The following is a 27039-nucleotide window of genomic DNA, read 5'->3' as shown; positions in this document are numbered from 1 at the left end:
CAAGTAGGCTACTTCTGAACTGACGTATGTTACGGTATGTATAAATTTAATGCTTGCAAAAATGTTAACCGAAACTGAGGGAAACAATAAAAAAAAAAAAAAAAAATTAAATGTTTTAATTTAAAATAAATTTTCTGTTTATACTCCGGCACGACAGCCAAGTCAGTAGAGTTTCCAATAAATCGTCAATACAAATATTTATCGTATTTAGTAGTCACGGGCTTGAACCCCGGTCCACTCAAGGAACGCGTGCTATGCACTCTCGCTCCTGACCATTGGGCTACGTCAGGCCTACCATATCCTTTTAAGAGAACGTTATCAGTGCTGCCTGTGAGCTAAAATAAAATTCTGCACAAATACTTAAAAGCTGAATAATAGGTGTAACACGAGATCGATGGTTTCTCGTTCTTCCGCCACCACCTAAATAAAATTTTTAAAAAATTCTACAGAATATCAGTGTTCTAAAGAACTCCTCTTTTTATGAATCCGGAAAATTTATGAGTCGAAAATGAATGAATCCTCTTTTTATGAATCCTCTTTTTATGAGTCGAAAACCATTCCTAAAATAAACGGTATGCAAGGTGGATTAAAAAAAAAAAACATCAATCAGTTGTCAAATTCTAAAAAAATTACATTCTAAAGGTAATTAATATCAGGATGCAAAAATAAGTAATCAGTTCAATGCCTCCATATTTTCCCCAAAATTGTGGAATATTTAATTCAAATATGGAAAAAAATCATCAATTAAAGGATTTGAACCTCGATTTGTAATAACTGCAAATAATTCTAAAGAAACTGAGCAGTTAACCATGCATGAAAGAATGAACTTTTAATTTTTTTTCTTCTTTCTACTGATTAATATCCGCTTGTATGAAAAACTTTTTATAAATAAGATCAGCTCAAGGGGGAGTGTCTCTGAAAGTTAACACAAATTGGGATGCGAATCCAACATGAAATTTCTCAAGAAAATGTGTTGAAATCAAATCCTGGAAAATCCCTTTAATGGTTATGACTTTCATATGAAATAAGGTACACCACGAAAGAAAAACAACAACAAAAATAAAATAATGGGGCTGATCCCATTTAAAAAAAAAAAGTTAACAAATATCAATAATTCACAATATTTATAAATTTATAACAAAAAAAAAAAAAAAAAAAAAGCAATAAATTATATACCGCATCTTGTCTGAACCCCATCACTAGTCTAAATTTACTGGGATGCAGCTGCTCCAGACCACCGGACCAACGCAATTACTGCGAGAAGAACAGTTTGTTTGGTTTTTTTTTTATCTTTTACTCGGAGTTTACTTACTAAAATTGTTGCTCTTTTGTTTGTCTTTAAATATTTTTATTTCTATTAATTATTTTATACTCCATTCATATTAAAATGCTGTTCAAGCCTATGCTTACCGGAAATACTAGAAAACAGCCTCTTAAAAATGTGGGGGCAAGTAGAAAGAAAGACAGCAGAAGAGAAAAATTAGGGTGGGAACACAGCAGGAAAGATAGGAATGCCAAATCCAGAAAGAGATGGGAACATGGTTGTGTTTCCCAGAGCTTGGCAAGCAGATCATGAAGAAAATTCCACGAAACGATGTCATAAAAAAACTTTTGAGGCCATCATATACTACAAGGAGACCATAATGTAAGACATGCTATACACAGTCGGTGGACTGTTCCAGAATTGGTTTCCAAAGTGATTTTATTCAAGGAAACCAAAAGGTCAAGCGCAAGGCAAAGATGTTGTTGTAGTAGTAGTAGGGTTTTAGGAGCATCAGCGAGACCGACTAACTCAGAACGGACGGAACATAAAAATTCCTCACTTCATCGATGGAACTTTTCAGGTCTTTTCCACCCGGTGTGGAGAGGACGGCGATTCTACCAACTGTGCAACCCACGAGGGCTGGGCAAAGGAAACCATCCTTTTGCTGACCTTGGAGCCAGGCCACTGTCGGATTCTGACTAGTTCAGAATGAATCGTTGTCAACACTTGTACCATTTTTCGATCATAGCACAACAAAATAGTACATCGCACTTGGTTTTAAAGAATAGGTTCACAGGAACATCACGCTAGGGCTACAAATACTGGGTAGCAGAACCCACTCTGTTTACTCAATATTTGAAGGATAATCCGCTCATAATGGCTTTCCCACTGTACTAACCAGTTTCAATTTGCAATCATAATTTAACGGACATCATTGACAACAGTTGTTTCTTTTCTTTCCTAATACAACTTTATCCAAGCGACAATCCAAACCGGACGTAGGCCCAGCAATCATTTATGCACTTACATGGAGTGTTTTTAAAGTCGGCGAACTGCATATAGGCGGGAATATGCGGGAACTGCATATAGTTTGACGTGCAGCCCTATTTTATAAGGTCGGAATGCGTTATGAGAGATGTTGAAAGCGTCCACCATTCTGTGCTAAACAAGCTCGATCCAGAATTCAAATGAACCAAATGCCCGCTCTTTAAGAAATCCCCACAGTATTAAAAATAAAAAATTCAAGTACGGTGAGGTGTACTCTAATGGTGTTGGTGGCCAGAGTTCCTTGGATATCACGTGATGTTCAAACACAGATTTCGCTAGCTACAGCAGCAGCACAGGTGTGTGGATTACTGTAATTACCCTTCCCCACATTTCATGCGTTAAAACTGATCAACGAACCTCTGAAACATTTACAGATATCGCGGGCGTTAACTGTTTCTGTAAACTCACAGTGGTGTCCAACCTATGGCCCGCGAATTATTTTTATACGGCCCGCGCGGAAAGTGAACTAAAACAGCATTTTAAACTTTGTTAATTATCAAATAAAAATTTTTCATTAAATGTTTTGTTCAGTAAATATAATTGTGTATTGTACTTAATAAAATTTTCGAATATTTTCAATTTTAGGTGTATCATTATATTTATTTTTTAAGTAAGTAAGTAAGGTACATTTAAAAAAAAACAAGATTAAGTCATATTTTTATAATTTTAATAAAATCTAAAAAATATATCACTGACATAGATTTGTTGCACATAAGTGTTGGAAATTTGCATTTTTTATATACTATATAATCTGAAATAAAAAAACGGCTACATGAAAACAGAAACTGTACACGTAACACTAATTTTTCTCGAATCACTCAGTGCGGCTCGCGAAACAAATCAACTCTGAATATCCCTGTACGGGGAAAGGGTTGGACACCACTGCTTACAAAAAAAAAAAAAAAAAAAAAAAAAAATGTGATAAATGCGACCTGGTTTTATTTATTATCAAGTTTTTCTGTTACACGGGTATTCTCATGAAATATTTTAATGAACTCCCATATAGTGACATTAACTTCTACAAATGAATTGAATTCAAAATATCGCTCAGCAAAAAGAGCATCTCTGTTCCAGGGTTAACATCCTTTCCTTACTCGGGAAGCGGATGGCATTACTCTGCAAGTAACTTTGCATTCGCACTCATCTTCTTGTTTATACTCCGGCACGACCACAAAAAAGAATTTACAATAAATCATGAATACAATTGTGAACCGTATTTGGCAATCACGCGAGCTTGAACCACGGTCCACTTAAAGAGCGTGTGCTACTGCACTCTTTCCCATGACCACTCAGTGTGGTGGTATCTGTCCTTACGCTTTAAATCTACATGTCAACCAAATTATATGTTGCTCCTCTCGCGAGTATAACCAATGATATATGCAAGTGTATGGATTCAACAACTCTAAAAATATTCCGTATAAAACCAACTTCAGCTAGACCATAAAGACAGGACCAACTAATTGCAATAGCAGTTTTAATGCAAGCATGAAGAAAAGGTTAAAATAAAAAGCTACTGGAAATCGTAGGTAAGTTTAATGACAAATTTACGACCTAAGCCTGAAAGTGTTTACTTCGTTCGCTGATGTACAAAGACTGGAATTAAAACCGAAATTTTTGGTATTAATTAAAGTTTACCATAAAATATTGGGGAAAGCTTTTCCAGTTACTGAAATGTGGGACTGTTAACCTTCACTCAGTACCCGTTTCACGAAATTGGTAGAACTTCTTAAGTGTTAACACTACATCTGATCGCAATAGTATGGCCAATTTTTATCCATGATCAAACATGCTAATTTAATTAAAAGCAATTTATAAGATGTACATAAATTAAATGTGCATTCGTAATTTCAGGAAAGTACTGCTCTAAGAGGTTGCTAATCTAACATATTCCTCTTAGGAGATTCTGTCACCGATTAATGAACTGAAATAAAATCAATTTATCAAAGCTACAGAAGAGTGCAACTGAAGCAAAATACGCAAGTTTAAGGAGTAATTCTACGTTCGTAATTCAATCAACGTTTGGATTTAATTTCCTTGAAGAGATGCTAAAATGCCATGTCGTTTCTGATAGAAGTCATTTTGAAGGAAATCACAGAGAACCTTCTGTATTCTCCGATTAGCCATCACTCTAAAAGATAAGCAAATTTGATTTCGGAGGTTAATTTAGTCTCTTTTTTTTTTTACTTATTAATATTTCTTCCTTGAAATGGGTATGATCAAATGTAGCGGTGGTTTTATTATCGGAAAAATCATTTACAGGTGACTGTTCAAATTCATCTAAAGGTTAAAGACACTGAGCGAGCTATAACAACTGCATATTTCTACGGTCTTTTGTTTCGAGAGTGCAGAATCAAAATAAATAGCCTTAAGCAGGATTATATCTTCATGACATTAATATTAGGTTCATTCAAATTATCTTGGGTAATTTTAGTTAAATTAACTATCAAATTATCGTTTAACATTAGACCACCTTCATCTTTAGTTAGCTTTTTAGCTATGGGAGAGGGGATTGCTTTACAAATCCCAAACAAGAAATGTTGAAACGTTCCTTCGATTGGTATGTGGATGGTGGAAATCCAAAAGAAACCTGTGAACATGTAGGCTGTATTTTTTTTTGTAAAATATCTAAAATATATTTGAATGACAGGGAAACACCATAAAAAAATAATGATTTTTTTAATAATCTCAATCACAAAAGACGATGCGTTGTGGACTGGGAATCTGAAGAAACTTGAATTTCTGAGTTGTAATTTTCAGTAAATACACAAGGAAAATTTTTTTTATTTTTTTATGATAATCCAGGACACGAAACACTGTTAGAACCTATAATACTCAAGTACCGGGAATGGGTTGTGGGATGAAAAACCAGATGAAACTTCTAACACCGGACTTATATTACTGACTTAAGTTAACTGAATAGTTAAACATTCTTCCTGCCTGTGAATGGACATTTGGCTAGTGGATGGCCATGTTCGAGCTGGTTGGAAGAAAGACGTGGATTACAAATGCTAATTCAGGAGTGGCTACAAAAATATCTATAAAAATGTTATACAGAAACTAAATATCACGTGATAGGGAGAGTGATAGGTATTTAAAAGGCTCATTAACTAACTTGCACTTTCTTTTTGTGCAGAATCGAGTATTTTGAGAAGATTCATACAGAAGTTAGCAGCTACTGTATTTAGAATCAAACTCGTGCATCGTCGAACAAGTACTGTACTGTGACCTCACTAAATGGAGTGTTTTCCGCTCTCATGGAATGCTTCCTTGAGTGAGGGTAATGCAATAGAAGATGAAATGAATGCTCCATGCTCTGGTAAATGGTTAACAAGACGGATGAGATGACAATACTAAACAAGTTTCCTGGCTATGACATTATAAATTAAATAAATAATGCAAAGTATAAAGTATTTGGCAGTATATTCAAATAAAACGTGCTGAACATCTCCTGCATGATATCATCAGCTTTCAAGAACATGTACAACAGTCTATACATATTAGATTTCTGAATGTACCTACATTATAATTTAATTAAAGTACCTTTGTGTATAAGATCCCGGCATTTCATCGTGACGGGTACTTTTGTACTAAGTTCCTGTACTCGGTTTAATGCATAACAAAAATCATTTATTCATTCAAAATAACGCTGAGAGCGAATAGAAAAGCCTTCCCCCCACCCTCATAGGTAAAATAAGCGATATTTGTAATATGTTTATGCCAAAAAAAGATAAAGACAGTGCCAGACCAAGGTATTTTCGTACCCCGGGCAGAATGATTTTTCAGCGCCCCCTTTACTAAGGATTTTTTCGTGATTTGTAAAATTTGACGCCCCTTAAAGAATGGCGCCCCGGGCAAGACCTGCTAGCCCGTGCCTTAATCCGGCACTGGATAAAGATGTCCGAGTTAATCAACGTACAAATTATTTTACCTGGGTAAAATAATTATTATAAAAAAAAATTATTCGCTTAAACATAAGCAAATCATTCACTAATTTTAATTAGGTAAAATAAGCGATATTTGTAACATGCTTATGCCAAGGAAGATAAAGATGCTGAGTTAATCAATGCACAATTTTTTTTTTTTTTTTTGGAGAAATAAGATAGGATTCTGTTTTAGGTTTCAAGTTTTCTGTCTAGTTGTGTAACTACAAATTCTGTTCTCTACTGGGAGATTTTCGAAGTCTATGCTTTTTAACAACCATATCAAATCATTCAATTGGGTTTCCTGCCGACTCTTCGAACCTCCTCGCAGCATAGAAATTTCTCAGTCCTCTCCCCATCCCCCACAAGTGGAAAATTATCTGTTGCGGCAGGGTTTCTCAAACTGGATATACAAAGGGTACTAGGAAAGTTTTGCAATACAGCTTTGTTTATTTAATTTTTTCAAAGTAATTTCCTCTACATTCAATACACCTCTCCATCCTCCGAAACCAATCTTTAAACCAGTTCTGCCAAGTTTCACTAGGGAGTAAAGCACACTCGTTGTCCCAAGCCCGTAGAAGGTCCTCATCACTGGAAAACCGCCTCCCTTTTAGCTTCATTTTCACATGCGGGAACAGTGCAAAGTCGCAGGGAGCAAGATCTGAACTGTAGGGAGGGTGCTCGAGAAGTTTCAGTCCTGTCGTGGTCAAATATTCGGTGCAGGCTTTGGCGCGGTGAGCTGGAGCATTTTCGTGATGGAGGTACCAGGTGTCCATTCTTGACTTTGGCTGCAGGTTCTTCATAGATCCAATGACTTTAGGCAGGCATTGTTCAGTATACCACTTAGCTGTGACTGTCTTCTGCGTGTCCAAAACGACACGTTCCACAGTTCCACTCGATTTGAAAAATACAGCTATCATTTTCTTCTTTACAGATCGAGATTTTCTGACAATTACGGGTGTGTCGTCATCATCAAAGACCCAAACTTTGTTTTGAGCCTTGGTCGGCAGATCGTAATAGTACAGCCAAGTCTCGTCACCTGTCACGATGTTGTTCACATACCGAGATTGTCCCTTATCAAACTTTTTTAACATCTCCCGGCACCAAGTCACACGTCGTGTCATCTGCTCTTCAGTCAGTTGATGCGGCACCCAGAGAGAACAAAGTTTCTTCACGTGCAAATGATCTTGCAGAATCGAACGAATTGCTGGTGCATTTAGGCCCAAAGTATCCTCTATCTGTTGGTAGGTCACTCGCCTGTTTTCGTCAAGCATTTTCCTCACAGCAGTAACGTTTTCCTCTGTAACTGACGTTCGTGGCCTTCCCGGCCTCTCAGAATCCTCCAGAGTGAAATTTCCCCTTTGGAATTCTCTATACCACCTGAATATCGTTGTACGATATGGACAATCATCATCTAGTGCAAGAGTCATTTCTTCTAAGCACTGGTCTATGGTTAAACCACGCACGAAATTATACCGCAAAACTGTCCTTATCTCATTTCGTGACCACGATGCCATCGGAAGCACTTCACACTCTCACTACTAATGAATAACTGAGCCCATCGACTTGGCGCGGCGGCTACTATGCACGTATGAACATGTCTCAACATGCAGCAACAAGCAGCTTCCTGTGATTCATTGTTGCGTCATATTGCAAAACTTTCCTAGTACCCTTTGTATGTGCAAATTTTCAGACGAAAATCAGTTTAGGGACCCAGTTATTAAGAAGAAAGGATGCAGTTTTAAAGGAATAAGGGTTTGAATTCTCAAAAAGAGATGCAGTTATAAGATATATCACATCATATTCTGCCCAGCTTAAAAAAAAAAAAAAAACTCAAGTATTAAAATTAATAGGGTAAAAAAAAGTCTGCACTTCAGTCGACGGATCAATGGAAACGCAGTACAGGGTATCCCATAAATTGCGGTGCGATCTTCAGTAACAGACACGGCAGATTCCAGGCCAGAGCTAAGGCATTTGTTAGAGAAAATACTAGGGGTGAGAATATTCTTGACCTCACCATTACTCACGAATTTATGACATCACAGGGCTTAAAATACAGGAACTACTGGCAGGTAGTGATCACGCAGTCATCAGTTGGCTGATGAAGAAATATGTTGCAATAGTTAGAGGTAAAGGCATGGGTTTTAACTCCAGAAGAGGGGACTATGACAGTTTAAGGCGCTATAAGGCACCTATTAATTGTGGGATTGCAGAGGGAGGGCGGATGCATTTGAATTATGGAATACCTTTAAAGCAAAAATCACAGACGTCATGAAGCCCTGCATACCTACCATTAAGAAAATATTTCACGAGGATGTCGAAATGGATGAATGCAGAGCTGGCCGGTCAAACAGGGCAGATAAAGATAACATAGAATGGTTACAGATAGATGAAAAGTACTGAAGCCTACAACAGCTACAAATTGATTTGTAAGAGTACCACAGATAAGGTTAGAGAGGTCAAGGCTGCCTATGAGAAAGAATGAATGGGGAAAGAGAATTTTTCATGTATATGAATACAAGGAAGAAAAAAGCGAATCGGACCCTTGTGCACTGGGTGTGGGAAAGTTTTAGACAACCCAGCTGATGTGACAGATGAATTGAACAGGTATTTTGCGTCTGTCTTTACTAAAGAAAGGCCCTTCATGCTGAGAAGAGGCTGTGTGAGTGAGGCTGAGTCGAGCGCATGCGCGTGTAGTGTGTAGACAAGTGATTTGTATGCTCTTCAACTTTTTAAAAATTTAAATAGTTTCTTCCCGTTTATCAAATCTAAACTCATACTAATATATGCCTTATTGGATGTTCTCGTCCTTCAACTTATGTTATGCAGATTGTCATCAGGTAACCTTTTATTTTAAAATTTTCCTATATGATATGTAATGAGCTAAGATACTCTGTCCGCTGCCGTGTAACACAAGGTCAAAGTTCTCAGCTACAAAGGCTTTATAGTCGACGGCGGGGAAACACAAGGTCAAACATTCCTATTTTTGCAGGTGTTAAAAGTGTCATCCTACCTCCCTGTTAATAGCCTTACTTGGGATCATGGTGACCTTCCTATTTGAAGGCGATTAACGGAACACAACAGTTTATTCTATCAATCGCAGCGGCCTTGTTTCCCATGCATTTTTGGGGAACAAATTTCCTACACTCTGGCAGTAATTAACATTATTAATTCGATTGCTTGTTGAACTGTTTTATATAGTGAACTAACTGTGCTGTGTATTAAGTTGTGCTTATTTAGATTAGTTATGGCCCTGAACATTAATTTGAATATGGAAATACGGTACGTACCCTGGCGGCTTCAGTAGGACCTCTTAGAAAAATTGGTAGATTTTGGTATGACTAAAGTATAATAGCCCAAATACACAACTGATTGATAATCTTTTGGCTATATACTCCTTATTTTCATATTGAGACGTGGCAACTGTTTTAAATGAGTGCAAGAGAAAGCTCAAGTCCCCCAAGTGAGGAGGAACCCCATTCAGGAAGCCCTCCCTCCACAGACCACTACTCCTAAGACCCCACTGAAGTGGCTGTCACTAAAAAAAAAGAAAGGTAACAAGAAGTGCAAGGAATCAAAGGTGGCCTGGGCCACACTTCATGTGGAACAATCAGTGCAGGATGAGGGGCATGCCAAACCCTTGGCGATTGATCAAGGTCCAGATGATACATCTCCTTGAGATTCGGTATTCAAAGGGGCCATGGCCTCAGAATCACCCATTGCCACCGTTCCTGCTGTAGTTTTTCCATCTGCCACAGCAGCTGCATCTGCAGCAGCACCTGCTCATCCCATAGCTCTTGCTCAACTGGAAGCCAAAGGCACCACCCAAGTTCAAACTCCAACAGCCCTTGCAAATGCCATTGCAGCTGGGCTAAAACCCTCTACGAGATTAGGAATTCCACTACCCAGCAGTGAAATTGATGGGGGACTCATGATTGGGCCGGTGTCACTACACCAAACAATCTCACTGCTCCAGAGACATCTAATTGCATTCTTAAACAACTACTCAAATATATTTACTAAAGTAGCTGGGAACTACATCCAGGAACTTTGGTCTAGCCTGTAGTCCATAACAACTGAGTTGCTAAGAGACAATGAAAGGCTAAAAGCCATAAATGATGAGCTCAGATCAAAAACCTCAGTGCTGGAGAAAGCGATCAACACCTTTACTAAACTTCCAGCCTCTACCGACCATGGAAATGTGTAGCTGCCAAGGATCCCACCACCTCTGGACTTCCCATTGGAACCAAATCCTATGCTGGAGCCATCAAATCTGGCATACCTAGGTCTTCCACCCATGTTGAGGTGAGGACCCTACAGTCCCAGCCTGCAGAGAAGAGACAACAGCATCTCCTTCTATGAGTGAGTGACAACTCAGAATTAACAAGCAGCGAGGTAAAACAGCTGATACAGAACACCATCAGAATGGAACATAAGAACCTAAAGGTTAAGTCCCTCTGGCCAATCAGAAATAAAGGAGTGCTGCTGGAGACAAATCCCAAGTGGATCTGAGGTCAAACTCTCTCAAACTTCTAGACTATTCAAAAGAGGGCAGTTGAGTTAATTATTGACCTGTCTGTTACATATTCTCTCCATTCTCTGTCTCACAGACATTCAGTTTCTCATGCTTTCCTCTTCTATAGATACTTCAATGGTCACTGTTTTGAATTGGCATTTGTAATTCCACCACTCCCTTTCAAACCATAAACCTCCCAGTACAAACACATCCTATTCAAAATCCATTCGTAATCCAAATCCAAACTCACATAACCAACTTTTTTCTCTTCCATCCTGTCTACTTTTCTTCTCTTCTCTGGAACATCCTCGATTTACATGTGCTTCCTGAAAATGACAATCAACAGAAATTCAAGTCCCTGCTGTGAGAAGACAGGCTGCAAGAAGATTAGCAATTTCCCTAGGCAGTGTTCCAATTACTTTCATATCTGCATTTTTCATATAATTTCTATAAGGTGACTCTGACTGAGGTCTATAAGGACTGGAATAGTTTGAGCAGGCTCAATGCAGATGGGATACTTCCGCTTGCTCAGCCTAATCAAGTAGTCCTGCTGATTTTGCAGGACTACTTGCAAAATCAGCTATAATTTCATCTTAGTCTAATTCACCAGCAATGTCATTTTTCAATCAACAGAATAGCCAAGTTGTTTATCCATTCTTGAAACTTAATTTTTTAACCACATGCAAGTTTAGTTTTTTTTTCATCAACTTTCTCTTCCTATTACACGTTCTTAGCGTTTTTTCACCAACCTTTCATGAAATAAAATAAAATAAAATAAAATAAGGTAAAATAAAATAAAATAAAACACAACAAATTCTTGATAACTATATTTACAATAATTATGATTATACCCAACCTCAGAGGCCTATTTGAGGAGTTATTTCTCTTCCTATTTATAAAATTTCAACTTTTTTTTTTTTTTTTTTTTTTTTTTTGTCAACTGGAGCATGAAGCACAAAGTCACCTAGCCCTAAGGTCAGAGTATGATTTTGATGAAAAGTCAGTTTATCAACCAAAAACAATTTCAATCATATATTTTTGCATTCACTTAAAAATCAGACTTACTGTATATTAGTTTTGGTAAATCGAAATTTATAGATTTGTGGACTTACAAGTTAGCCCCTTGACTAATGTTATGAAATTGGAGTTGAACTCTCCATTATAGCATCATAACCAATGGCTAATACAGCTGATGTTGACTCCAGTATATTGACCATCTCCCTGAGAGCAACCCAGACAGTTGCCTGTCGGTTGCTTAGTATAACTGTAAAGATGGCTAAGTCTGTGAGGTATCAGTATATATCATGCCTGCAACTTCATGTATTTGATAGTCAATATGTATAAGAACTATATAAATAAATAAATTTTCTGTTTATACTCCGGCACGACAACCAAGTCAGTAGAGTTTACAATAAATCATCAATACAAATATTTATCGTATTTAGTAGTCGCGGGCTTGAACCCCGGTCCACTCAAGGAACGCGTGCTATGCACCCTCGCTCCTGACCACTGGGCTACTATGCCCTTCCTAACTTACTGCCAGTAAATTATACTTAGATACAATATAAGAAAAAGCCCATAAAAATTCCTCTCATTCCAAAATAAATCAAAAGCAGGCATTTTTCCACATGGTTTGTAAAAATGCCAACCACAGCTGTTAGATGATGACACAGGCCAGAATAGCCCCTATGGATCAAAAGTAATGGAATATATAATGGCCATTATTAATCATATGAGAGAGTTTTCAAATAAACATAATAACCCATTGCCCATTCCATTTAGGAATCAACAAATTTCCATGAACCAGAATAAGACTACACATGCAATATTAAATGGCAGTTAGCACTGCAGCACAAGTTTTGAAAACAGCTGCAGAAATACCATCAACACCAAAACAATTATTAATATCAAAACTGTTCAAATATCTTCAATCTTTCTTCATATAATCAAAGGGATATGTTTAGTGTAAATTGTAAATAGGAAGAATTCTGATAAGATCAAAATTTCACCTCGGTGTAAGAGTCAGGGGAAATGTAAGGTACCATTACAACAAATTTATCCTTTAATAAAGTTGCAAGAGAACTATTATGATGAGAACTATTATGATGAGAAATCAGAGGAAAACAGAATAAAATTGCAACCAGTGGTTTTAATACAACTTCTATTGGGGCAACTAATTACTTTACCTTAAAGCATTTCAAAGCAAAACAAAATTACAACCAACAGAAATCTGAATCCAATGTGAAGAATTTCTTTTGGTTTCTCAACCTCCTCACAAAGTAACTCCTTTACTATAAGCTTACCACCCTTTCACCTTTGGACTCCATTAAAAAAAATAGTAAGAATAGCACATTTATGAGAGCATGGTGGAAAATTATTGGTACTTTCACTGGTTCCAGAATCTGTCATTTATAATCTCTTCTACAAAAATCTTTGCATATCATGAACCATCTAAAATTAAAATAATTAGTCATAAACAATCTTAAAGTCTAAAACTCAGTCCTATGCCACATTTAAGTAACAGATTATTAATTCAACTCTAGCAGTAAGCTAGAGAATCTTGTAATAACTGAGAGTAAAGTGGAGGAGAAATTGTTGAAGATAAACACAAGAAAGGCACCCGGGGTGGATGGGATCTATCCAGTTATATTAAAGGAAGCAGCAAAGGAAGTAAGCAAACCCTTAGCCATAATTATGAGAGCTTCCTTGGACTCAGGGGAGCTACCCACAGACTGGAGATGTGCAAATGTCACCCCAATTCACAAAGGAGGATCACAAGGCTGACACAAGTAATTATAGACCTGTGAGTTTAACTTCTGTTCCAGGAAAATTAATGGAGGCACTAGTTGAAGAAGCACTGCAGGATCATCTAGACAAGACTTCAGTTATAGCTCGGACACAGCATGGTTTTGTTAAGGGGAAGTCTTGCCTGACCAATTTGATTGGATACTATGATGCAGTCACAAAGGAACTGGATGCAGGGAATAACTTTGATATTATATACTTGGATCTTAGAAAGGCTTTTGATACTGTTGCACATGGAAGACTGCTGCACAAATTGGAGCAGTGTGGCATTGGAGGCAAATTGCTGCTGTGGATAAAGGGGTGGCTGAGGGGAAGAAGACAGAGAGTGGTAATCAATGGACATTGCTTGTCGTGGACTAATGTTATTAGTGAAGTCCCTCAGGGCTCAGTGTTGGGTCCATTATTGTTTTCTGTATTCATAAATGATATTGATGAGGGTATATCAAGCTTAATATCGAAGTTTGCACACGATACAAAGGTAGGCAGGGTTGTCAAGGACACTACTGACACTATGCTGCTGCAACAGGATCTGGAAAGGTTGAGCAGATGGGCTGAGAGGTGGCAAATGAAGTTTAACATTGACAAATGTAAAGTACTACACATGGGAAACAGCAACCCCAGAGCAACGTATCAACTCTGTGGTACTACACTGACAGTGGTAGAGAATGAAAGGGACCTGGGGGTGGTTGTGCAGGCAGATATGAAGTTCTCTGAGCAGTGCAGACAGGCTGCAAGAGTAGCTCATGGTGTATTGTCAATGATATATAGGAATTTTTCTAGCAGGGATAAGGAGGTGATTATTCCCTTGTATAAGGCAATGGTCAGGCCACACCTAGAGTACTGTATACAGGTCTAAAGGCCTCATTTCGAGAAGGATGTAGAGCTGCTGGAACGAGTACAGAGAAGGGCAACAAGATTAGTGAATGGAACAAAGGGATGCTCTTACGAAGAAAGGCTTAAGTTTTGCAAATTACAGTGTCTGGAGACTAGGCACCGGCGAGGTGATCTGATAGAGGTGTATAAAGCCTTGAATGGTTTGAGCATGCTCAATGCTGATGGGATTCTTCCTCTCGCTCAGAATAATCACCTGAGAGGGCATAAATTCAAATTGAGGAAAGACAGATGTAGGATAGACGTGTGGAAATTTGCCTTTAGCCAGCGGGTGGTTGGTTGGTGGAACAGACTTCCATCCCTTGTCGTGGAAGTTGATAGCCTAAATAAGTTTAAGGCTCAGCTGGACCAGTATTTTGAACGAACAGAGGGGTGAAGTGGAAGTGCTTTTTTTTTTTTTTTTTTTGGCTGATGCTGCATAAGCTTGCTTTCTTGCATCAAATGCCTCTACTAATGCTGATCTCATTATACAATAACTTCATTTTACATGCAACTATATGTAGAAAAAATAACAAACCTTAATCATAAAATAAATTCATTTTTTTATATCTATAACTTAAGTACAGTAAAAACTTTGTTTTCCACCACTGATATAACAAGAACGCTCTAAGTAATTGGTATATTTAAGTTCTAGCACGGTGATTACTAACTAAAGGTTTTCTCTGCAGTCCATATAGGACTATTACCAGATACAAATTTTAGAGGTATCTGACAGAAGTTTAGGGAAGGCTTTTTAAAAGTCAAATTACTACTTTTTTTTTTTTTTTTTCAAACATCATTTAATCAGAAAATATTGAAAAAAATATATATATATAACCATGATTACTGCCAATGCCAATATAATAATAAAAACTTGAGTTATTAAAAAAAACAGTGGCATAGCAATAAATTATTTTTATAAGTTATAGGATGTAAGTTATTAGGTATATTGATAAAAATGCAAAAAAAAAAAAAAAAAATCCTTCAAAATAGTTGCAGGCACTTGTTTCTCTGATTGCTTAAAGAATGTTAATGTTGATTAGTTTTGTATATTCTTTCTCAAATTCAGGTACAATTAAAGTGGCCATTTGTTAGTGATGTACTGACATTTTCTGCTCAGTTTATTCCAGTTAAAACTGAGAGCACAAATTTGCATGTGACAGTACTACCACCAAATAAACTGCCACTAAATTATACTGTTTATGTTTACAGAAAAGTCTAGGAATACTTGTTTATATGTAGAACTTGTTTTTATGTAGAAAAAATAACAAACCTTAATCATAAAATAAATTCATTTTTTTATATCTATAACTTAAGTACAGTAAAAACTTTGTTTTCCACCACTGATATAACAAGAACGCTCTAAGTAATTGGTATATTTAAGAATTAAGAGCAGTTGATGACTATACTAATTTAGAACAAAATTTATGAACATGTTCCCAGTTACCAGAAGATCGTTGATTAAAAAGAAATAAAACTTTCTATTATAGGCTAAACAAGAAGTAACAAAGTTTATGAAACAAAAGCCACCAAAGTGTCACTGCAGTTTTGTACAGTGGCCAGTCTCTGCTTCAATATATTTTAGGGCCATTGTCAGGAAGATGCTAAGGAGAGGCTTAGCCTCTCCTATGTCCATTGCATGTTCTCCCACCCACAACTCTTCTCACATTTCTAATTTTACTACTAAATGCTTTTTATGATTGTTTCGCTAGCTTAATACATAACCATACTTTCTAGCTGTTTGGTTTGATTTGGATATGATTTATATACTTCAAAATACATAACAAATTGACAAAAAATAGAGAATGATTACTTTGCATGCTGCACTTCATATCAGCACAACAAAAAAGACCTACTCTGTCTTGTTGGAAATGAACTATTAGTAGATAAAAAGAAGCCTGATACATCTTTAAATTTTCATAATGAAATTATTGACATAAATCCAATCTTAGATATAAAATTCTAATACACTAGCTATATGATGCAAACAGTTGTAAAAATTAAAAATATAGAACCTTTCCCTAACATAATTAAAATTGTGCATTTACTTCCTAGGATGCATATATACATATAAGAGGAATTAGCTTAAAAGTTACATTTAACTTTTATTCTGTAATGCATAATGTCCTTTGATCCTTATAAAATACTGAAAATGTAATAAATATTTATTTAAAATGAATGTCCTCTACTAGTAAATTTCAAATTAGCTTCATTTTTAATTTTTCACAAACTGGTTTCGAAATACAGAAGCTTTCATTAAACGGTCTGATTTGACCTTTTTATTTTTTATTTACTTAAAATGACATTACTATAACAATAAAGATGTTTTAGCATAAAAGCTTTGGGATCTCCTTAATCAATAATCTGTCAAGCCAAGAAAAAATCAATGTCAATTCATTGATTCAGATTGTTTTTTTGCACTGGTTTGTATTTCAAAGCATCCAAGTTTCAAAGTTCCCATTCAGTATGCAGTAATCCTTTTCATTTATTTTTTTAATAATCCTTTAGTAACCATTTTTAATAATTCTTTTTAGTAACTTTTTCAGTAATTTATTCATTTATTTAATTTATTTCTGCTTGCCAATTTTTTTATTGGGGAGCACAAGCTTCAGTGTTTCAATCATTATATTAATAAACTTTACATGAGGGGCAGAAAACATTGTTTTCAATAACTAATATCATTAGCATAATTCTTATGCAAACAAAGAAAAATAAACATTAGTGTTAAAACAAAATTAATATAATACCAACCTTAATAGAATAAAAGAAGAAATAAAAATACTCTATCTGTAACCCATGTGTCTTTATTTCTCTTAACTATTTTATCTAAGTATTCATATAATTTCTCCTTAAATGTTCATCCTTTCCATTTCTGAAAGATCTAGTGGAGTTTTATTATATTCCAATAGCCAAGTACTCTTGTTCAAAGACCGATTTTCTTTTATCTAGTTTACAATTATCCTTTATTCCTTTATTTATCCTTTATTTAGTGTTTGGTGTATTAGTTTATTTAATTGAGTAGATGCTTGGTTCTCAGACATTATAATTTACAGAGTCTTACACTGTAAGAAGAATAACTGTTTGCACTTTGCTCATTGCCGTACCCAATTTTTTTGGCAAATACACTTCCTTCGTAAAATGTAGTTTCCAAAAACTTTCAGAAGCATTCAAAATGCCTAAGAACATCTTTGTTTCTACTTTAAAAGTTTCTGTGTATTATTCAAAGAACCATTTGTGCTATCCTAGTAGCTTGTCTTCACTGATGACAGGGCTTCATCTTTGCAGGTATCACAGTAATTATAATCATCATCCTCTCCACACAGGGTGGAAAAGGTCAGAGTTCAAATCCTGTCAATGATGCAGGGAACTTTTATGGGCTTTTTGATGTGAAAACATCTTTGGCAGCACCTACTAAACTTTTTTAAACTGAAGTAAAACCAATTGGTAACAAAAATGCGAGACAGAAACACTTATGTCACTCCAAACTAGTCTCTGACTTTGAACTGGCTTACCTACTTCCATTCTGCCTCACTTCTCCTACCTCAGTCACTAACGTTTATTTGGTAGAGTAAGTAGCGGATGAGCATAAAAGATTACATCATTCATAACTTTGGTTCTAGCTGTTCGATTTTAAAAATTTAAATATACCAAATCTAATTTCAAGTGTTGAAAAAAAGTTTACAACCTACAAGGGTATTTCAAAGATGAGTAAAACACCAGCTGAGCAGAATCAGGCAGATCGTGCAAGAATAAAAGCTTCAAAGCCACCGATGAAGCCTCCCATATCAACAAAAGAACAAGTTCAAAAACATAGAGAACAAAAAAATAAATAAATGCTGTAAAATGTTAAAGGTGTTCAGATTCTTTTCATTCTTTAACCCTTTAACTTTGTCCAAGCCAAGGATGTTTTCACATAAAATAAAATATCTTTCATGCGTACAGGGTACACAGAGTGTTTTTTTACTTTTACTTAGTGGTTGAGTCAACCGGTCTCATGTAAAGACAGCAAGGTTCCTTCTCCCCACCCAGAAACTTGGGCTTTTCATTCAGAAAAACAGGCAAACCAATCAGAGAACACATGCAATTTGTGGACATAATACACATCAGTAGATGAGGTTATTCTCAGTTGATCCTAATATGACAGTTTTGATGATAAACCTTCCTGCTAGGTTCTAAAATTAAACCTGTCTTTCTTATTATCAGCTACCTCAAGCTGATAATAAGAAAGACAAATTACCCTTGAAATATAAACACTGTGCTGTGTTAAAAAATTAAAAAAAAAATAAAAGAAAAAGAAAAAGAAAAAGATTTTATAATTTGATAATGCATATATCAGAAGTTTACCTTAAATTTGTTACTTCCTAAGTAATAAATTAACTTAGGATTACTGCTGCCCAAATGCAAGACTTTGCATTTATCAATGTCTTAACTTATCAATATCTTAACTACCATTATTCAGACCCAAATAATTTATCTTGGTCTTGTTTAAGTAGCACACACTTGTTAATACTGTTACCCAGCATAGATACCATTACCGTTGTATCACCACTGACAAACTTATAAATCAAAATTAATACATCTAATAATATATATGTATCTTCATCAATATCACTAATGAATATTAGAAGCAATATGGGACCTAACAGTGAATCCAGTGAGACTTCATTTTTGACACTGGCTGCAGTTTCAGGAAAATGTATGTGGATAATAGGGTTTGTGTCAGTGTGTGCGTGTGTGTGTGCATGCACTCATTGTGAGATAAACCCTGTACAGTGCCACAAAAATGACCAACTGTTAGTAGTTGTGCCAGTATAACAGCTGCAATAAAACAGCTAAGGAGGTTGTAAGTTTTTCTGGCCCTAGCCATACATGATATAAATGGAAATTTATTTATTTATTTAGCTTACGTAGAGTAATAGTCATTTATAACCCTCATGCCTCTACCATTTAACCATACTTTTATCTAGAGTAGTACCTTATCTGTAATGTCAATATTGTTGCAAGTTACACAAAATGCATTCATGTGGAATTTTGTTAAAAGTTCTACTAAAATCTAATTACATTACTCAAAATTAATTACTATCAAGTACTTTGTAAAAACCTTCCAGTAAATGGAAATTTATTTATTTATTTAGCTTACGTAGAGTAATAGTCATTTATAACCCTCATGCCTCTACCATTTAACCATACTTTTATCTAGAGTAGTACCTTATCTGTAATGTCAATATTGTTGCAAGTTACACAAAATGCATTCATGTGGAATTTTGTTAAAAGTTCTACTAAAATCTAATTACATTACTCAAAATTAATTACTATCAAGTACTTTGTAAAAACCTTCCAGTAAATGGAAATTTATTTATTTATTTAGCTTACGTAGAGTAATAGTCATTTATAACCCTCATGCCTCTACCATTTAACCATAAATAAAAAAAAAAAAGTAAAGTGCAGCCATTATCAACCCACTGCAGGATGGAAGCCTCCTCAACAATTCATGCTGAGGGAAATGGACCATAATCTGCCACGCTGGTCCAGTGTGGGTTGGCAGATCGACCATACTTTTATCTAAAGTAGTACCTTATCTGTAATGTCAATATTGTTGCAAGTTACACAAAATGCATTCATGTGGAATTTTGTTAAAAGTTCTACTAAAATCTAATTACATTACTCAAAATTAATTATTATCCAGTACTTTGTAAAAAACTTCCAGTAGCTTATCGATTAGCCAGACACAATCTCCCCATAATAAAGCCATAGATGTGATTCTTATATAATTTCAATCTTGTTTACCTGACCCCACATTAAATCCTTAACAGACTCTATAATTTTCTCTGTCACAGAAAGTTAGCTCTCAGGCACATAATTACAGATTTTAATCACTCTTTAAAGGTATCTTTGTGAACTGAGAAAACATTTACACGTTTTAAAGCTACAGGGACTTCACCCAATTCTGAGAATGTTCCTATTATTATAACTGTGATAACTACTCTTCCAGTCCATTTTTTTGGCAATTACAATACAATTAAAGTCTCACTTGAACATTTCTGAATAGAACTCATTTCTAATAGAGCTCACAGAGAATTTCTAAATAGAAATGTACGATGCCTAATTCTACTGTAGTTTGAGAAAGTAAGAACTCTTCTCTTAGCCTTGATAATAGTTATTTCATTTGTTATACATGTGAATACCTTCACACTTACTATGAACTCTCTTCTCTTACCCTTGACTACTGCCAGGGGCAAGAGGAAAGTTTCATAACAGCTGCTATACTACAGCAAATTAAAATAACATTTAATCATAGTGATGCAATTTGTTCTTAAAAAAATCATCAGTTTCAAACTCCAGTTATATTTTGTTTTATTTATATACATCCTTATAATTTTATTATGCTTATTTCAGTTATTTAAATAAAAATGAATTTTGCTTTGATACTAAGAATACTGAAACTCTAGCATGCTTGCTTGCATGCTCTCTCTCTCTCTCTCTCTCTCTCTCTCTCTCTCTCTCTCTCTCTCTCTCTCTCTCTCTCTCTCTCTCTCTCTCTCTCTGAAGAAACTGACAAATCAATTTCAATGAGTCACTGAATCAAGGCTGCATAATGTAAAGCATAAAGGTATAAGCTTAAAAGCTAACCCCTTTGCATTCACTATAAATAAATACAATACGTAATAATAAAAAATAAATTTTTGTTTATTATTAAGATAGCCAAATTCAGAAGGGTATGCAATTAACTTAAGAGATAACTATTTACAAATTAATATTTTAAGAAAATTCTCAAACCAAATCCAACTACCACATTATACATGTTATGTTATTCTAATGAATATTGTTTTCAGTACCAAAAAATGAATATTTCTGGAACACCCTTTCAATCAATAACTAATCAATATAACAAAATTAAAAGAAAACATACCTGATTTCCAAAGCTTCAAATACGGTCCAAAATCCATAACAGTATTCTCAAGAGAGCTATTACTATCATCATCATCATCATCACCATATACTGTAAAATTTTCAAAACTTTCGCCACTTTTAATTAATACACCACTTAGTAGTGAAGCACCTATTTCATATCCCGGGTTTCCTGATCTTAAATAGATTGTAGAATTTTCTTTTGAAACATTTAAAAGCATATGGTAATGAAAATCCACCTCAAAATGCTGTGTTAAAATTGTACTATTTCCCATAAGAGAAACATTTCCAAGCATCATAGAAATGTTAACATATACAACTTGTTTTCCTTTCCAAAATATATCATACTTCACTTCTACTACTATATTATGGCATGTATTGCCATCAAAGTATGGTACCAAAAATCCTTCATTTTCACTTTCAGAAACACAATGTCTTTCTATATCCTTGTCTTTTCTGAAAAAAGTTTGATGAAAAGTAGTGGTATTAAAGTTGTTTGGCTTCAAATATGAAAAGAGATTTTTCTTACATAGAAAATTTACATCCACATTAACAGCATCTCTTGAAGAGGGCCATTTCAAAAGACGAGGAAGCCCACTTTCTATATCATTGCTCAAAACAAATCTTGAAGCAGTAACCACAGAATCAGATATAGTTGATGACATGCAATATTCATTTATATTTATACTGCAATGAGATTTCCATGGAACTAAGTATTGAATAGCAACCATTGCAGTACAATATCCATTATACATGCCAAATGGTAAATAAAAGGAATCAACTTGTAAACTGCCTTCAACATCACTTCTGGTAACCTTTAACTCCTCTCCATGATAATAAAATGCATTCTTTTCATGTGCAAGATTTTTGAAGTCAAATGATGGAAAGAAATCATACATATCTTTATGCTCATTATTGTGAATCAAAGAATTTAATGAAGACAAATCTTTCATTATTTTCCTATCACGGAAGTAATTACCAAGATATGGACTATTCTCTGAATGTAAACATAAAAATGGATGGAAGTCTGTTGGAGGGTGAGGTGCAGAATAATTACATCTCCATTCCAGAAATTTCTGACTTTTAAATCCTCCATATAAATCCTGTCTACAGTTAAATCCTCTTGAGCTGTGTTCACAATCCTACCAAAAGAATAAATTTACTTTAAGAATAAAAAAATATTATTCTTAAAGAAGCACAGTTATTATTATTTATTCAGTTTTAACCCCTGCACATATTCATTTTATTAAAACACTACTATTGTGTGTGTGTGTGTGTGTGTGTGTGTGTGTGTGTGTGTGTGTGTGTGTGTGTGTGAGAGAGAGAGAGAGGGGGGGGGGAGAAAGAGTATTTTTGTTTCATCATAAAAATTAAACAGATCATTAAAAGAAGCAAAATTGCATGTCATCAAAATATAGCACTTTTACATCATTGAAAATCTATTTGTTAATTGCTTTACTGGTATGCCATTTATGTGTACAAAGGGTTCGCAATCATATTTTTATAATAACTCCTATTATTCTCAAACAATAGTTAAAATTCTCTATATTCCTGCTTTAACTTTACAAATAAAATACCTTACCAACATAGAAGTTTTATAAAGATAATTCCAGATAGCTTTATTCCACTGGAATAAAACCCTTTCTCATTCAAAAACAGAGGTCACTTGAAAGCTATCAGCTTCCTGATAGCTTTCAAGGACAATTTGAAGACTGATTGAATAATGAAAAATTCTGCTTATGACAAAAACTGCTGAAGAGTAAGTAATAAAAGTGGGCTTGGTGATGCAAGCATACTAACATCATTTTTTTAATTTTTCAGGGAAAAAAAAGGTGCTTTTTTAGTTATAACTGATCTTTGGTCCAGAAAAATAAGGCTTGGTATTGTTTTTAAAACCCATTTAATAAGAAATTTCTATGAGAAAACAGTTTTATGGATAAAAGTTTTCCTCCCTCAATCATACATGCCTGCATTATGCATTCACTAATGTCATAAGTAGGTAAGACAGTTTCTTCTAGTCCGGAATGTGATAGGTTTGGTCATGGCACTAGAAATGAATAGGGTGAAGGTTTAATTGAATTTTGTCATCTGAACAGGCTTATCATATGTAACACCTTCTTTCAGCAACACCCAAGAAGGCTCTACACATGGAAATCTCCTGATTATAAAACAAGGAATCAGATTGATTACATCCTTATTCAGCAAAAGTGGTGTTCACAGCAAAAACACTTCCTGGAGCAGATTGTGGCAGTGATCATCAGCTACTCAACATCATTCTCAAGCTGAAGCTGAAAAAGATCAATGAATAAGGTTTTCCCTAGATGATTGGATGTAGGAAATATTCCAAATGATTATATACTTGAAACAGGCAATCGTTTTCAAGCTCTATTAGAACTAAACGATGATATGCTGCCTGAGGAAATGGGGGAAAATATGAAAAGCATTATTAAACATTCAGCAAATAGATACATTGGAGAAAGGTCAAAGATCGGGAAGCCATGGATTACAGAAGCCACTTTTAAACTTATTGAACAGAGAACTGCAAAAGCCCAGGGTGTACAAGGAACAAAGAGTATCAGGAACTAAGCAAAGTCATCAAGTGCTGTTTAAGCCAAGACAAACAGGATTATATCAATAAAAAGTGTAAAGAAATCGAATACCACAAAAAACAAAACACTAAGAAGATGTATGATGTTATTAAGATCTTAAGACAAAAGTTCAGACCAAAACTTAATGTAATTAAGGGAAATTTTAACAGGGGAGAACACAATTAAAGGAAGGTAGAAAGAGAATTGCTGTGTTCCAGCAGGAACACAGCAATTCCCTTTGGATGGAAACACCTCATTTCCCTTTGGATAGGAAGACCTCATTTCCAACAAATATTTTGTTGGAAATGAGGTTGTTGTTGGAAACCAATAAAATAGTTGTACACATTGGCACTAATAATATTAAGAGTAGGAGACCGGCAGAATTACTTAACAAGTACAGGTCACTGTTGAACAAAAGCCGAGAATTAGGGTTGAATTTGAAAGTGTCTGCAATTCTGCCCAGACACGATAGGAGGGAGTATATGATGAGAGCCTTGTCGATCAATTCGGCCCTGGAAAGATTGTGCAAGGCTCAAGCGGTAGAATTTTTTTCAGCCTGGACTGTACTTGTTAACAGGAGAGATTGCTTCTACAGGGATGGGATACACTTAAATAGAAAGGGTGCAAGAATATTTGCTGATGCTATCGAGGCAGTGTTAGGTGGGTCGGAAAACTGCTAGATTGGGGGGATACAAGGACTAATAGATTAACAGTAGCCACTGGCAGAAGAGAAAGTGATTCTTGCACTCCTTCTATTGGAATGAGCAGCAGCCTGGAAAATAAGATGCAGGATATTTCAGACTGCTGGGAATCATGGGGGTACAAGTGAACAGATGGGTTGTGTTAGGGTGGCTAAGAGGAAGAGCAGGTGCAAGTATACTTGCATGTACACCAATGCTAGGAGTTTAGTAAATAAATTTGATGAACTTGAGGTATTGCTCAAAATATCGAAGGCAGATATTATTGGGATATCAGAGACTTGGTGTCACACAGATATAAGGGATGCAGAACTGCAATTTGGGGAGTACAACGTCTACAGAAAGGATAGACAGGATAGGAAGGGAGGAGGGGTTATGCTATTAGTTAAGAAACACATAAAAACCAAGGAAGTGAAGCCAGTCGACATCGCTGGACAGTGCAGTGTGGAGTCAGTTTGGTGTGACATAAACACTGGGAGATTAAAATTGAGAGTAGGAGTGTGCTATAGGCCTAATGACTCTGATGAGTATAATAAGGAACTGTACAGGGAAATAGAGTGGGCCAGTAAATCAGAGTGTCTTATAATGGGAGATTTTAATTTCCCAGATATTGACTGGAATTTGGGGGCTGGTTACTCACACACTAGCAGGACTTTTGTGGATTTATTGGATGATTGTTTTCTACATCAGCATGTTCGGGAGGCAACTAGAGGGAGTAATACTCTTGATTTGATTATCAGCAGTGATCCTTCATGCATTAAGAATCTGCAGATAAATGAACCACTAGGTGGCAGTGATCACAGTGTGCTGAAGTGGGATTTACTCAAAGAGGTAACTACCATTAGGGGTAAAGGGAAGGGTTATTGCTTCCGTAAAGGCGACTACGATGGACTGAGACAGTATTTAAATTCTATACAGTGGGACCAACTGATGATGTTACCAACAGCAAATTCAAAATGGGAAGCATTCAAAGAACTTATCTTGGAAGCTACTAGGCTTTACATACCAACTAAGAAATATTGTTCAAGGTTTAGGCCAAAATGGATGTCAGATGAACTAATGAGGCATATGGCAGAGAAGAAAAATGCATGGGATACATACAAATTAACACATGACACAGAAGCCTATGATAGATACAAGTTGATATGCAACCAAGTTACAAAGGAGGTTAGGCAGATTACAAGAAATCCTTGGCAAGGGATGCAAAGAAAAACAGCAAAGAGTTCTTTACTTATGTAAACTCTAGAAGGAAGGGGATGAATCAGATTGGTCCACTTGATATTGATGGGTCAACTGTTGATGATCCTGCTCAGGTAGCTAACAAACTAAATGAATATTTTGCATCGATATTCACACATGAGGAGTTATTCAGCGAGGGGAATGCCAGAGGTGTATTCAACTCTAGCAGTAAGCTACAGAATCTTGAAATAACTGGGAGTAAAGTGGAGGAGAAACTGTTGAAGATAAACACAAGAAAGGCACCTGGGGTGGATGGGATCTATCCAGTTATATTAAAGGAGGCAGCAAAGGAAGTAAGCAAACCCTTAGCCATAATTATGAGAGCTTCCTTGGACTCAGGGGAGGTACCCATAGACTGGAAATGTGCAAATGTGACCCCAATTCACAAAGGAGGATCAAAGGCTGACACAAGTAATTATAGACCTGTGAGCTTAACTTCTGTTCCAGGAAAATTAATGGAGGCACTGGTTAAAGAAGCACTGCAGGATCATTTAGACAAGACTTCAGTTATAGCTCAGACACAGCATGGTTTTGTTAAGGGGAGGTCTTGCCTGACCAACTTGATTGGATACTATGATGCAGTCACAAAAGAACTGGATGCAGGGAATAACTTTGATATTATATACTTGGATCTTAGAAAGGCTTTTGATACTGTTGCACATGGAAGACTGCTACACAAATTGGAGCAGTGTGACATTGGAGGCAAATTGCTGCTATGGATAAAGGGGTGGTTGAGGGGGAGAAGACAGAGAGTGGTAATCAATGGACACTGCTCATCGTGGACTGATGTTATTAGTGGAGTCCCTCAGGGCTCAGTGTTGGGTCCATTATTGTTTTCTGTATTTATAAATGATATTGATGATGGTATATCGGGCTTAATGTCCAAGTTTGCAGACGATACAAAGGTTGGCAGGGTTGTCAAGGACACTACTGACACTATGCTGCTGCAACAGGATCTGGAAAGGTTGAGCAGATGGGCTGAGAGCTGGCAAATGAAGTTTAACATTGACAAATGTAAAGTACTACACATGGGAAACAGCAACCCCAGAGCAACGTATCAACTGTGTGGTACTACACTGACAGTGGTAGAGAATGAAAGGGACCTGGGGGTGGTTGTGCAGGCAGATATGAAGTTCTCTGAGCAGTGCAGACGGGCTGCAAGAGTAGCTCATGGAGTATTGTC

General features: G+C 35.9%; 1 protein-coding gene across 1 annotated transcript in view; it reads right to left on the bottom strand.

Moving 5' to 3' along the window:
- The window catches only part of LOC150088739 (tectonic-2-like), a 351050-nt gene that overhangs the window by 280605 nt on the left and 43406 nt on the right, over positions 1–27039 (bottom strand). The window contains exon 7 of the mRNA XM_090370296.1: positions 21333–22473. Within this exon, the coding sequence (XP_090226422.1) occupies positions 21333–22473 (1141 nt within the window). The remainder of the gene's footprint in view (positions 1–21332; positions 22474–27039) is intronic.

This window comes from Mastigoproctus giganteus, chromosome 3, assembly GCF_048544385.1.
Source record: "Mastigoproctus giganteus isolate SK-2022 chromosome 3, ASM4854438v1, whole genome shotgun sequence".
NCBI lineage: Eukaryota > Metazoa > Arthropoda > Arachnida > Uropygi > Thelyphonidae > Mastigoproctus > Mastigoproctus giganteus.
Note: the sequence above shows the minus strand (reverse complement) of the source record. Positions and strands in the feature narration are given on the sequence as shown.